Raw genomic sequence first — 14472 nt, 5'->3', positions numbered from 1 at the left:
AGAGAGAGAGAGAGAAGAGAGAGAGAGAGAGAGAGAGAGAGAGAGAGAGAGAAAGAAAGAAAGAGAAAGGGAGAGAAATAGCTGTAGTGAGAAAAAGACATAGTGGGATAAAGAGAAAAAGACAGAGAGAAAGGGAGGGGGGGGTGAATTACCATCAGTGTGAGGGATTAAAACGTGTGTGATCTTCCACGCCGGTCCTAATCATATACCTCCTAAATGAATCACCATGGGACTCGGAGCTGATTTCAGAGCGAAAAATAATGAAAGTGGAACTTGAATTGATGTATGCAGGAAAACAACAGAGTAAACAAGCTGAATAATGAAGGGAAAGAGGGTTTGGGTCCTAATGATATGAATGGGATCTGAGGTGACTCCTATGCTTAATGAGGGGGGAAAAGGCTTGTTTGAACAAGGGTGCTTATTACACATTTGGGTATTTATTAGCATAATCTTAGCATAATTCAGTCATGGCTGGCCTCGTAAATATCAGTAGAGAAGTAGAACTCACCACTGATGTGGGAAAACCTTCCTTAAATTCAAATTACCACCAAGTCATGACAAAACTTGTCTACTTCAATGTCATGTTTCATGATTCATGAATGTCATGTTTACCTAGTGTCCTCCCATAAAGGTCCATCGTTCTCCATCTTGACTTAGCATCACCTGAGTCAGAGAGGAGGATATACAGGAGGTGAATGCTTGCACCCAACCAATCTAAGTCAGCATCTCACCTCCACCTTCAGCACCAAGGGTCAGTTGAGCCGCCGTGAAACCCAAAGCCAGGTAGGGAAGGGCATGTGACAGTTGAAGAATCAAACGGAGGTTCTATGATGGAGTCCATATGACCAATAACACCGATCCAACCAGCCCAGCCTGACAGAACAGAGACCAACACGGAGCCCAGGGTCTGACCTGGGCTTCATAAATATCAGGTTTCAAAGACAAATCCAAGTCTGATGTTCATTCACTGTTACAGGCAGACTTCATCCACTCGGAGCCAGACAGCTAAAATGAATAATATCAGGATGAAATATCATCGAGTAGCCGAGGAGAGTTGGTAGACTGTGGGATAAGTTACTCTTCAACACCTCTGTCATTTGATCCTTAACGATATTTACACTCAATTATCATCACTCATTCACAGCTGTCAAACACAAAAACACACAGTGACATGTATGATATTTTACATTACTTGGTTAAATAACTGTGGTAGCTTACATTGGATTGGTATTTATTCAGGTGGAGCATATTTCAAGGCACACTGAGAGTGAATGTATTACATAAAGGAGGCACTTTGGACCAAAATGATGTCTTTCATCGGCAACCAATCAGAGCTGTGTCTCCCTAGGTAACAAATCAGAACGGTGTCATCCACCGCCACCCAATCAGAGCCAGAGAAAGCCCACAGGGCTGGTGTATAGCCTGGCCTGCAGTGAAGCATGATGGGATGTAATAACCACATCATTGTAAGCTGTATCTCAGGCTTGTCACACACACACACACACAAAGAGCGCATGTGGAGAACAGGCTTGCCCTGTCATTCACAGGCCCAGTAGGGCCCTCTCTCTCTCTCACACACACACACACACACACTCACACACACGCTAGAACACATATGAACTTACTCATTCTCCACACACACAGGCATGGATACGCCGGCACACACGCTCACACACACACACTCTAGAACACACATATTAACTTACTCAGTCTCCACACACACACACACACACACACACACACACACACACACACACACACACACACACACACACACACACACACCTCCTCAGGGAGAAAAGGCAAGTATGACAACTTTCAACACAGGAATGAACTTAATTATGACAAAAGATCCAGAAACAATGCAGCTAGTCGGCTAGCTAGGCCACCCCGATGATTAGCATAGAAACACAGAGAAAAGAAAAGATGAGAGACGAAAAGAAAAAAACTGTAAAAACAGCAACAGTGTCAACGCATTTAACCCAAACCAGAGCTTTCCCTGGAGCCTTTTCAGAGCACAAAAACCTTCCAATGTTCCCCGTTGCTGTTTCAGATGTTGTCTGTGTTAAGCGTGAGCATAGCCCAACAACAGGCAGCCAGAGCTGTTCAGGTACCCCCAACCAGCGAGAGTCTAGGTCACGTTGTCCGCCCTGCACATCTCTGCCTGAAAACCTCGGCCAGATGTTTCCAATTAAACAGGCCTACGAGAGGGGGGTAGGGGGGGGGGGGGGGGGAGTAGAGCTCACCAGAACGGCTCTTTAAGAGACAAAGCTCTTTCTGCATTTCTTTGTCTTACTGGAGATGTCAGTTGTTGTAACGCGAGTAAACAAACTGTAGTTGGAAACATTTGTTGTTTGTTGCCAGTCCATAGTCAAACAAATGTTCGCATGCAGTTTGTGTAACTGTACTTCAGAGCAGACCAACTGTCGTCATCACGCGCTGGTTAAAACAATATCATCTGGTTGGGTAAAGTGTTTAGTCAGTTTGTGTGCGTCAGTTTCAGCTCTATCTTCACCCGCACAAACACAATAACAGTGTAGAGCCTGAAGCACAAGGCAAGATACTACAGAAGCTGCAAAACAGCCTACACATATTATGAAATTAAGACTGTCATAGCAATCCACACTCTATTTTGAGATGAAAATAAACACCTGCCAGACTAGTAAAAACGGGTTAAACTGTGGTTCATTTTCCCACCTAGCCTTCCCCACCACCCCTCATGAAGCAGCCAGGTTAGACGGCATACAGCGCACTCCGTTCAGGAGAGACAAGCCTGCCATCCTTCAGCCTGGACAGAAAACTCATAAAATAAAAAGGATGATAGCAACAGCATGAACCTTCTATCTCTCTGGTGCCAGTCTATCTCTCCTTGTCTCCTGTCTCTGACACCAAAGCTCTATTCCAGCCCTGCTTCATGTACAGCTCCAACCTCAACCCTCCCCCCTCTCTCCCTCTTCTCCCCTCCCTCCCTCCCTCCCTCCCTTTCCTCCTCCCTTCTTCCCTCCATCTCTCCTGCCGCTCCTAAATTATCTGTCCGCCTGCGGGAGATACCCCTTCCTGCCTGGGGTCGCATGTCTGACCGCAGGCAGGGGGGATGAGGTGTGTGTGTGGGTGTGAGTGTAGAGAGTGTGTGTGTGTGAGTATGCGTGTGTGTGTGAGTGTGGTGAGTCTGTGAGAGTGAGTGAGTAGGTATGTGTGTGAGAGAGTGTGCGTGAGTGTGTGAGCTTATGTGTGAGTTGCACTGCAAAAACCACACACACACAATTCCCCCCCTCGCCTAGTTTTCCGTCCCAGGGGGGGTGAGGACTGGAGGCAGGTGACCACTCCTAAGGTCACTCTGGAGGTGCTGATGACAGGCTGTGGGGAAGCAGGATCTCTGAAAGTGCAACTCTGACTTTCTTTCAAGATGAAACACGGATGAGCCTGAAGCAAAGAAGTTCACACTCAAAACAATAGAATAGCCAAGTGGGAGCAGAATAAATTAGGGAACTTTGTGCCTGTTTGTGTGATTTAGTGTGTGTGTGTGTGGTGGGGGGTGTGTACATGCATCAGAGCTGCACACTAATTAAAATAAAAGCGAAGTAAAAATATATAAGTCACGTGTTAGAACAAATCATGATGTAGCTGGAATCCATTATTGCTGCAGCACAAATGTGCCAAAATCAACCTAATCCACCCCTCTCTCTTTCTCTCTCCAGATTCTTCCCTCCCTCCACCAAGTTTAAGTAGTGGAACATTCTTTTTTTCACTGAGGCTGGGCAGACTCTGACATTATTCAATAATTTCTTCATCGGAGATACAGTGAGGGGAGGGGGTGCTTAATGCTCTGAGAATGCCTACGTTCGGACCATAGCTTACCCAGACAGGTTATAGGGCTGAGTTGCTAAACTCTTTTCCGTGTCGGTATTTCAAATCTGATTAAGCTAAAAACAAGAGTGTGCATGGCACTGTCTGGACCTTGTGTTTGATTGTTCATCTTCCAGGGACCCGTGGAGGCCGTGGGAGCCTTTGGGGGCCCGTGGGGGGTCCGTAAGGGGGCCCGTGGGGGGTCCGTAAGGGGGCCCGTGGGGGGTCCGTAAGGGGGCCCGTGGGGGGTCCTTAAGGGGGCCCGTGGGGGGTCCGTAAGGGGGCCCGTGAGGGGTCCGTAAGGGGGCCTGTGAGGGGTCCGTAAGGGGGCCCATGGGGGGTCCGTAAGGGGGCCTGTGGGGGGGCTGGTGGGGGGGGGGGGGCAGGGATTCCCTCCGGAGCGACCACAGCCCTCCCTGGCCCCCTCTCTCTGATCTGACCATGTGCGCTAAACACAGAGGAATGACTGGCAAATGAGGCGTGACAATCAGCATCACGTAACCAGAGAAATGTATTTACAGAGAGAAAATAAACGTGGATTTGAGCTTGACGACGCGTGAAAGCCTCACGCCATCATTTATTGTTCTAAGGAGAACAACCTGGACTGACGGACGGCAGGAACCTGCCGAGGAGAAGATGATCTAGGAGACGGGTCTGAAGGATCGCTCCCATCCTTCACAAGCTTCAGTCTGCAGCCTGAAGCTGACCTTAGTCACGCGCTATTAAGGAATTTAATCTTGGACAATATCATACGATTCTGGCGTGTGTGTACTGGTGTGTGTGTGCTGGTGTGTATGTGTGCTGGTGTGTGTGTGCTGGTGTGTGTGTGCTGGTGTGTGTGTGTGCTGGTGTGTGTGTGTGCTGGTGTGTGTGTGTGCTGGTGTGTGTGTGTGCTGGTGTGTGCTGGTGTGTGTGTGCTGGTGTGTGTGTGCTGGTGTGTGTGTGTGCTGGTGTGTGCTGGTGTGTGTGTGCTGGTGTGTGTGTGCTGGTGTGTGTGTGTGCTGGTGTGTGTGTGTGCTGGTGTGTGTGTGCTGGTGTGTGTGTGTGCTGGTGTGTGTGTGCTGGTGTGTGTGTGCTGGTGTGTGCTGGTGTGTGTTTGTGTGTGTGTGCGTGTGTGTGCGTGTGAGCATCTGTGTGTTCTTCAGTGTGTGCATGCATATAATATTTTACAGGGTTTTTCTCATAAAAGACACAAGCACTTAGGCAGAGAGTAGTGGTATCACTGTTTCAGCTTTGGCTTCAGACCACCTACTGAGAGACAGCAGCACATGAATCACCTGCTCACGGATGGTGAAGACCCTGACGATAGCCCTTCTGATACGCCTATCCAGCCAAATTACCTCATGTGCACGCACACACACGAGAATTTACCACCATGGTCGTCCTAGTAACCCTAAATCCCCCCACACACACACAGCAACAAGCGTATGATCTGGTCCCAGTCCAGCGCGGCTCTTCTACCTGGCTAGGGCTCCTCCAGGCCCTGTAGGTTTCATCACTGCCTCTCCGTTACATTAATGCCTCTAGTTTATCCCTGCCTTTCATTCCTGCCTCTCTGTTTCACCACTGCCTCTGTTTCATCCCTGTCTTGCATCACTGCCTCTCTGTTTCACCACTGCCTCTGTTTCATCCCTGTCTTGCATCACTGCCTCTCTGTTTCACCACTGCCTCTGTTTCATCCCTGTCTTGCATCACTGCCTCTCTGTTTCACCACTGCCTCTGTTTCATCCCTGTCTTGCATCACTGCCTCTCTGTTTATCTCCCTGAGATCAAGCCTCCCTCCTGCCTCTAATACTCTTCACATTTCCTGAGGCGTCCGGCGAGGTGAGCGCCAGAGTGCTGCTGCAGACCTGAACATGACGCTGGTGATGAGAGATAGAGATAGAGACAGAGAGAGAGAGAGAGAGAGAGAGAGAGAGAGAGAGAGAGAGAGAGAGAGAGAGAGAGAGAGAGAGAGAGAGAGAGGGAGAGAGAGAGAGAGAGAGAGAGAGAGAGAGAGAGAGAGAGAGAGAGAGAGAGAGAGAGGGAGAGAGAGAGAGAGAGAGAGAGAGAGAGAGAGAGAGAGGGAGAGAGCAAGAGAGCAAGAGAGCGAGGAGAGACAGACACATCGACTTGAAGGCAGCTTCTCTAAACACTAATAAGGTCCGTGTATCTCCCCTAGCCATCTGCATTCCTCTGCGGTGGTGTCCAGGAACACATGCAGAGGGCCGGCGCATGCTAGCTGCCCTGACTCCCCAGGCTCCGCCTGGCTGTCACAGGATCCAAAGTCTTCAAAAAGTATATTTGTTTTACACCACTGCTCAGTCCAGAGGGGTGGGATGGGGAAGGGGTGGAGGGGGCAGGCTGGCAGAGACCAAAAAAAATAATAAGAAAACAAAGACCACAGAACCACTGCCCCGCGCAGAGCAACAATCTGCGAAGGCAAAACAAAGGAAGGCCTGTTGCACAGATTCCCTGTGTTTACTTCCAGCAGGAACAATACTGTTGAGGGGAGGTAGAAGTGATGTAGCACTTCACAACCTCTCCAAGAAGTCCTTCTCTCTCTCACAATGACGAAAAGAAAACAATCATGGCAGGCTCAAGAGCGAGTGGGTCGGAGGGTGAGAGAGGGGGCAGGTAAGAGGGAAGCAGAGGGTTGGTGAGGGTAAACTCCAACCCCCTCACCCCCCTCTCCTCCCCCGTCAAGAGAACTTCCCACTCTCCCCCCCCCCTCCCCTCCCCTTCTGAGTGAGCTATGCTGAAGTTCAGTGTTGGAGATCACAGTCATTGATAAGATACGCTTGGCTGGGTTTTCTTTGTTCGAGTGTTTACAAAGCATCCCAAACAGCGCATACGAGAGGAACAATGCTTGTCGTTTTCCCCACAGCTATAAACAGGGTTGAGAAAGTGAAAGAACGTCAACATTTAAGTGTGGTTTTGCTGCAAAAGTGATTGTACTGTACAGGAAAGTAATCTCATATCTTTCAAAGATACCAGTCTTGGTACAATATAATATGCAGCTGTACTTTCAGAACGAGGTTTCTGAAAGGAAAGCGTCTGAAATGTGTTGTTAATTAAGTCTCTTATTAGGTCATTTGCAGAGTTTTGAATGGAAGAGATTAGCCTCTCTGTAGCAGGCTAAGTGAGGGAGCACTTGATATCCCTATTTGGCCATACAAACCTCTAAGTTAGATGACTTAACAAGATCATGCCAAATAGTGCCAGATTCTTATAATATTCAGATATGCCTCGAAATAACCCACAGTGTTAGGCTACTTCACGTTTTCAATGGTTGGAAACTGAATCTATAGAATACTATAAAAGAAATGGATAACTCAAACTGTTTTAAAAGTTTGACCTCTTAAAGAAACGTTCACAACAATACTAAACAAACACCAACTATGGAAGCCACTGCATTTATAAATGGGTTTATCATTCAACTTATAATGACTTCACATTTTAGATTCCAGTCGAGAATTCCAAAACACAGAATCACTGAAGAATCACATTTGTTTTTCATTCTAGGAGTGACGAATGCTTAACTATCCCAAACTGGGGTTTAATGTTCCAGCGTTCTCCTTGAGAGAACTTAACTGGTTCCCCAAGGGAGAGTTGAAGAAAAGTCTGGAGAGGTGCATCCTATAATGCAAACTCAATAGACAGCTTAAGTTTCAGACTTTGAGATTTTCCCTCTCTGGCCTGACCCGAAAATCCTTTCAAAGAGTCTTAAGAGGTCACCTAATTTTATTTGGTCACTTGCTGCATGTGGAGCTGGTACGGGCAGAGCAGGACCACCCCTCTGCCACAACAGCCCCAGGCACATCAATGAAAATGTGAGCCTTGACATACTTAACGCATGAGGACACTCCTAGCTTACACCAGAGCTAATGACAGAAAGATGTTGCCTGTCACCATAGATGATGTGTCAGAACAACAGCATGGCTGATATTGAAGAAAAACGGTGTCTTGATTTGGTTAAGTCACCGTCTCTGCTGAGAATATTCCAGACCATAACAGGAGCAGTGCAGTAAAAACACACACGTTTCCATATCCTTAAAGCGGAAAACTCAAACTCAACAAATACCTAGAGAATATTATGGTGGGCATGTTTTGGAGAAGTGGAACAATAAAGTTGTCTTGCCAAAAACACAAGGCCTACATACTCCTGTCCAAGGTAATTTCTATTTTATAACACAGAGCTTCAGAAAAATATATTAAAAAAGGAATTTACTTAATGTACCTACAAATGCAGTAGGTGGACTTGTTTCATGTGCGACTTGGACATTCGCACTCGCAGCTTTTCCAGTCGTGACTTTGATCGTGTTTCATTTAATCTCACCAAATGCATTCAGCATAAGTTAAAAGTTCAACGGTGCCTCAGCCTTCCCCCAAACCTGCTGGAGAGTTATTCCTCTGAGGTAAAGATACAGAGAGAGCTCTCCACCTGAGGTAGAGAGATACAAAGTTCTCTACCTCAGGTACTGTAGAGAGAGAGCGGTAGACAGACAGTTCACTTAAGGTAGAGAGAGCAATAGAGAGGGAGAGAGAGAGATGGAGAGGGAGGGAGAGAGAGAGAGAGAGAGAGAGATGGAGAGGGAGAGAGAGGGAGAGAGAGAGAGAGAGAGAGAGAGAGAGAGAGAGAGAGAGAGATGGAGAGGGAGAGAGAGAGAGAGAGAGAGAGAGAGAGAGAGAGAGAGAGAGAGAGAGAGAGATAGAAAGAAAGACAAACACTGACCTCAGCACGCTGCGTCCGTGGCTGGTTGGCGTCCGTCTCGATGGCGTACACATCCAGCAGGTACAGGTCGGATCCCCGCTCGCGGTCCAGCTCGGCAGCCGTCTGGATCACACCGGTGTGGCGTCCGATGGTGAACAGCCGTCCCGCGGCCTTGCCTCCGCTGCGCACCGCCACGATGAAAAACTCCAGCTTGGTGCCAGAGCCCCGGGGGCTGGAGGCGTCCAGGGAGATGACGTTTGTGCCAGCTGGCTGGCCCTCCTTCAGGATGGTGATGTACTTGGGCTGGGAGAACACGGGGCCGTCGGGCCCCTGGAGGATGATGGTCAGCTCCGTCCTGGAGGTCTTCCTGTGGCTGCCGTGGTCCGTGGCCGACACGGTGAGGCTGTAGACGAGTCTGGAGGGGAGGAGCTGGGAGGCCAGACGGATGTCCCCGCTGTAGCGGTCCATGATGAAGGTGTCCGAGTCGCCCTTCACCAGCTCGTACTCCACCTCGCCGTTCGCGCCCTCGTCCGGATCGAACGCCACCACCGTGGTCAGGATGGAGCCGATGACGATGCTGGACTCGGCCACCAGAGCGTTCTGAGACAGGAAGGTGGGGACGTTGTCGTTCTGGTCCGTCACCCAGATGGTGACGTTCTTCAGGGCGAAGCGGCGGAACTCCACAGGCACGGCCTGGTCGGTGGCTTTGACCGTCAGCTCGAAGAGATTAGAGAACTCCCTGTCGATCTCCTTGCTGGTGTGTATGAGGCCGGTGCTGGGGTCGATACTGAAGTGAGACCCCCTGGGGTTCTGCTGGACGATAGAGTACTCAAGCTGGCCGTTGATGTCCGCGTCCGTGTCGTGGGCTGTGATGGTCATCACAGAGGCGGAGATGGGAAGATTCTCCGGGATGGATTTGAATATATCCCCCGGGGTGAATATAGGAGGGTTGTCGTTGAAGTCTCGGACGTGAATGACCACGGGGATGGAGGAGGAGCGCGGCGGTCGACCATTGTCCTTGGCGGTGATGTTCAGCTTGTACACAGACTGCGTTTCGTAATCCAGCTTCTTCACCAGAAAGATGCTGCCAGTGTTGGGGCTGATGCTGAAGGTGCCATGGTTGTTGGTGGCTGTGATGCTGTACGTGATGTCAGAGTTCAGCCCCGAGTCGGAGTCGGTGGCGGTCACAGAGGCGACCAGCTCTCCTATCCTCATGTTCTCCAAAACGTCCACAGACACAGACGCCTTGGGGAAGGAGGGGGAGTTGTCGTTCTCGTCCAGGACACTGATGCTGAGCATGCAGGAGGAGGACAGAGGCACGGCCCCGGAGTCAACAGCGATGATTTTGAGAGAGTAGGAGGAGGTGGCCTCGTAGTCCAGCTTCCCCACCAGGGTGACCTGGCCGGACTGGCCGTCGAGGGCAAACTGAGCCTCCTCGTTGCCCTCGGCGACGCGGTACCGGACGAGGCCGTTGTCGTTCTCGTCCACGTCGGAAGCGGACACCCTGAGGAGCTGCGTCATGTTCTGGCCCGACTCGGAGACGGAGGCCTGGTAAACGTCTTTGGTGAACTTGGGTGGGTTGTCGTTGATGTCTTGGATGTAAACCTGCACTTTGGCCTGGTCTCTGAGGGCCTTGGGGAGGCCCTGGTCTGAGGAGACGACGGTGAAGCTAAACACCGCGGCGCCTCTCTGTCTCACGAGCGCCTCGCGGTCCAACTGCAGAGTGCTGCTCAACTCCCCGGTGATGGCGTCTAATTCAAAGTTGGACTGCGGAGTCTCAAACGCATATCTGACCTCGCTGTTGGGGCCAAAGTCCTTATCCTCGGCGAAGACACGCCCCACCGGTGAACCTCTGCTCTGCTCTTCCTCGAAGCGGAACACGTAATTAGTGCTGTTAAAGAGGGGCCGGTTGTCATTGACGTCGTCTAGAATTACACTGACATTGACACTGGCACTTAGTGGCTCCACCGCCCTGTCTGTGGCCACCAGCACTAAGTTGTATCTGTCCTGGGTCTCTCTGTCTAGCTCGGTCTTTATGTACAGCTGGCCGTCGGGAAACACGCCGAAAACATCCCTCGTGTTCCCGCCTACGATGTCGTACACGATTTCTCCGTTGAGGCCCGAGTCTTTGTCGGTGGCCTCCACTTTGAAGAAGCGACTGTTGACGGGCTCGGCCTCCGAGATGACGACCTCGTAGGAGAGCTGGTCGAACACGGGGGAGTTGTCGTTAACGTCGTACACGCTGACGGTCAGGATGAGGCTGGAGGTGCGTTGGGGGACCCCCATGTCAGAGGCCAGGACCTCCACCTGGTAGGAGCTGGTGCTGGCCTCCAGAGGGCCGGTCAGGGTGATGAGGCCGTGCCTCTCCTGGATGTGGAACAGGCCTTTGGGGTTCTGCTTCAGGCTGTAGACCACCACGCCGTTGGTGCCCTCGTCCGGGTCGGAGGCCTTGGCCTGGAAGATGAGGTGTCCCGTGCTCCAGTTCTCCACCGCGCTCACGTGCTCCACGGCGTGGAGGAAACGGGGGGCGTTGTCGTTTAGATCCTTCACCGTGATGTTGACGAGGGCCTCCCCTGTGACCTCGCCTCCTCGCGCTATCACCTTCAGCTGGTAGAAGGACTGCTCCTCTCTGTCTATCTGACTGGCGGCCGTGATCTCACCCGTGGCGCCGTGGATGTTGAAAAGCCCTCTCTGGTCTCCGGAGGTGATCAGGTAGGTGATGTTGGTGTTCAGGTCCACCGTGGAGGCCGACACAGTTCCGATGACCGTGCCGACGCCCACGTTTTCAAACATGACGAAGCTGTAGACCTTCTGGCTGAAACTGGGGGGGTTATCCTGCGTGTCTATGACCGTGATGGTGACGATGGCCTGGGTTTGAGAGCGCAGGCCACCCCCATCTGCCGCCGTCACCTGCAGCTGGTGGGTGGTCTTCTCCTCGCGGTCCAACGACACCAGGGTGGTGATTTTACCCGTGTTGCTGTGGATGTGGAATTTGGATGAGTCCCCGGCAGAGATGACGTACTTCACCGTGCCGTTCCTCCCCAGATCGGGGTCAGAGGCCGACACCGTGGTCACAGAGGAGCCGGAGGGCTCGTTCTCCTTCACGTTGGCAAAGTACTGCACCGGGTAGAAAACCGGCCTGTTGTCGTTTACGTCCTTCAGGGTGATGTTCACCTTCCCGGTGGAGTGAAGAGGGGGATGGCCCGAGTCGGTGGCCTTGATGTAGAGAAGGTAGGAGCCCTGGTCCTCCCTGTCCATCTCCGTGGCTGTGCTCAGCCTGCCCGAACCCGCGTCTAGACGGAACAGCTCCTGCACGGAGGACGGAGTCTCGGGGTCAAACGAGAACCGGACCGTCCCGTTGACCCCGAGGTCGTCATCGGAGGCGGCCAGCACCAGCAGCTCTGTGCCGGTGGGAGAGTGCTCCACCAGGGAGATGTGATAGGTGCTCTGAGTGAAGGTGGGAACCTGATCGTTCACGTCAGTGATGTTCACTATCAGCCTGGTGTAGGAGATCTTAGGCTGCAGCCCCTGGTCTTTGGCACTGATGTTGAGCACTATTTCAGATGTGATTTCCCTATCCAGCAAAGCGGCACTGGTAACCAGGCCACTGTTTTCACTGATGGCAAACCAGCCCAAACTGTTTCCAGACACGAGAGAGTAGCGGAGATTGGCATTCTGCCCAGAGTCACCATCTGTTGCCGAGACCCCTTTAATGTAGCTGCCTTTAGGAATGTCTTCACAGATATCTACTTTGTACAGGGTTTCCTGAAATATAGGCGGGTGGTCATTGATATCATTCACAAAAATAACCAGGCTAGCGAAGGAGGACCTGGACATGGGCTTGCCATTGTCTGACACAGACACTGTCAGGTTGTAGGAAGATATACGCTCTCGGTCTAAAACACTGGCCACTTTAATCAAACTTAGATTGGGGACAGGTGAGGTGTGCACTTCAAAGTGCCTCTGCTCATTTCCTCCTAAGATGGAGACAGAGATGTTCCCGTTGGCAGTGGGAGAGTCAGAGTCAGAGACGGTGAGTAAAGCCACCACGGTGCCAATCTGGGCGTTCTCATCAACCGAAGCAAATTTTGAGGTGGTGGGGAAATATCTGAATTTTACAACTGGGTCGTTATCATTCACATCCAGGAGTTTAATTATGGCCTCTGCCCTGCCAGATAAAGATGGAACCCCATTGTCAGTAGCCTGGATGGTCAAAGAGTACTCCTTCTTGCTCTCATAATCCAAACTTTCTTTTATAATGATGGTACCTGCCTTAGGGTCGATTTGGAATGGAGTTCCCTCATCTAAAAAGTACCTGATGTCTGCATTGGCCCCTTCATCTTGGTCTGAGGCAGTTATCTGCAGAACACTTGAACCAACTGCAGCATCCTCAAAAACACTTGTCTGATATTGATCATTATCGAAAATAGGGGGGTTGTCGTTTATATCTTGAATAGTAACGTTCACTTGCAAGTAGCCAAACTTTTTGGGGTCTCCTTTGTCCTCCACTTCTATCAAGAGCTGGTAAAAGGGTGTGATTTCTCTGTCCAAGCCTCCGGTTGAAACGAGATGCAAGAATGCTCCCTCCCCACTAGGGTTGACCGTTATATCCAAACGGAATTTCCTCTGCTCGTTCCCGTTCACTATCCTGTACGTGGTGTGGTCTACGCCGTTGCTTCCAATGTCCGAATCTGTGGCTGTGTCCAGAATCACTTGTCGGCCACTGCTAGCATCCTCTTTGAAGGAAACTACAATAGACGTGTCGGGGAATACCGGAGAATTATCATTTATGTCCAGCACAACTATCCTCACTTCGGTTGGATATGTAGGCTGGCTGGAGAGGACCACAACGTTAATGACACTGCTTTGTAAAACCTCTCTGTCAATTACTGAAGAGGTGTAAATGGCTCCCGTAGTGCCGTTAATTGCAAAAAGTTTGTGATTTTCACTGAAGCGGTAAGTGAAGCTGGGTTTCGTTTCAATCGTTCCGACATAGGTACCAATAGGTTGTTCTTCCAACACTTGAAACTCTTGACGAACTTGGCTGGATGCAGAATACTGCGAGAGAGTCCATAGCATCAATAAAATCAAACGAAATCGGCCGAAGCCTCTACCTGTGAGCGTCATGATCAAGATCCCAGTTCACCTTCTTCAAACAAAGTCCATGCCTAAAATGCATCAATTTCGAGTTTACCGATTACTAAAGCATTGTATTTCCAAGTTGCGCTACTCACGGATAGTCAAGGATATTTCCACAGATATAGCGCACAAAATTATTCCAAAAGAAATGTCTCTCGTGTAAAAAAAAAGTTATTGAAATATTTCACTCGGTTATAATTCCTTCAACGCAGAATGAATTCCGTATGAAGATTGGACGTCCCGTGCTTGTCAGTGAAGTTTCACCTCAACTTCTCTGAGGCAAAACGCAGCATCCGTAAGCCGCTCCTCATGATTCATGTGAGCGAAAGAGATCATAATTATAGGAACCTTTTAACAGATAAATAAATTAAAGTAGTTTCTCTCAGTCCTTAAAAGTTATTCCAAAAGTTGAAAGTAATTCAGATTTTTGGGGAAGGAACAACACAGTCGCGGGACGACTCTGCTAAAAAACCCAATGCAATGTCCCGTTGAATAACTGTGCAGAAGCTCCGGTCATATTATGGTAAGGTTCCCAGCAACTTAGAACAAAGCTGGAGTTAGGCAAACTCCCTCCCACCTGTAATCCTATTGGATAACGGTGCTCCTGCCCGCCCTCCCGCCATCCTTCTCTATTGTAAATCGCAGCCCTTGTCGTGGCTTGCGGAGGAGACTGTCAATCATATAGAAGACAGGCCCCGGGCGCATGAACAGGTAACTGAAGAACCGTTACCTTTTGACAACTTCGATTATGTTCTCTGTAATATTACATCGATTAAAAGTCGGGCTATATATTG

General features: G+C 50.2%; 1 protein-coding gene across 1 annotated transcript in view; it reads right to left on the bottom strand.

Annotated features, from left to right (window-relative positions):
- Nucleotides 1-14128, bottom strand: part of fat4 (FAT atypical cadherin 4) — a 64417-nt gene extending 50289 nt beyond the window's left edge. Inside the window, exon 1 of the mRNA XM_062476123.1 lies at nucleotides 8561-14128. Within this exon, the coding sequence (XP_062332107.1) occupies nucleotides 8561-13666 (5106 nt within the window). The 5' untranslated portion in view covers nucleotides 13667-14128. The remainder of the gene's footprint in view (nucleotides 1-8560) is intronic.
- Nucleotides 14129-14472: the final 344 nt, after the last annotated feature.

This window comes from Osmerus eperlanus, chromosome 13 (genome assembly GCF_963692335.1).
Source record: "Osmerus eperlanus chromosome 13, fOsmEpe2.1, whole genome shotgun sequence".
Taxonomy (NCBI): Eukaryota; Metazoa; Chordata; class Actinopteri; order Osmeriformes; family Osmeridae; genus Osmerus; species Osmerus eperlanus.
Note: the sequence above shows the minus strand (reverse complement) of the source record. Positions and strands in the feature narration are given on the sequence as shown.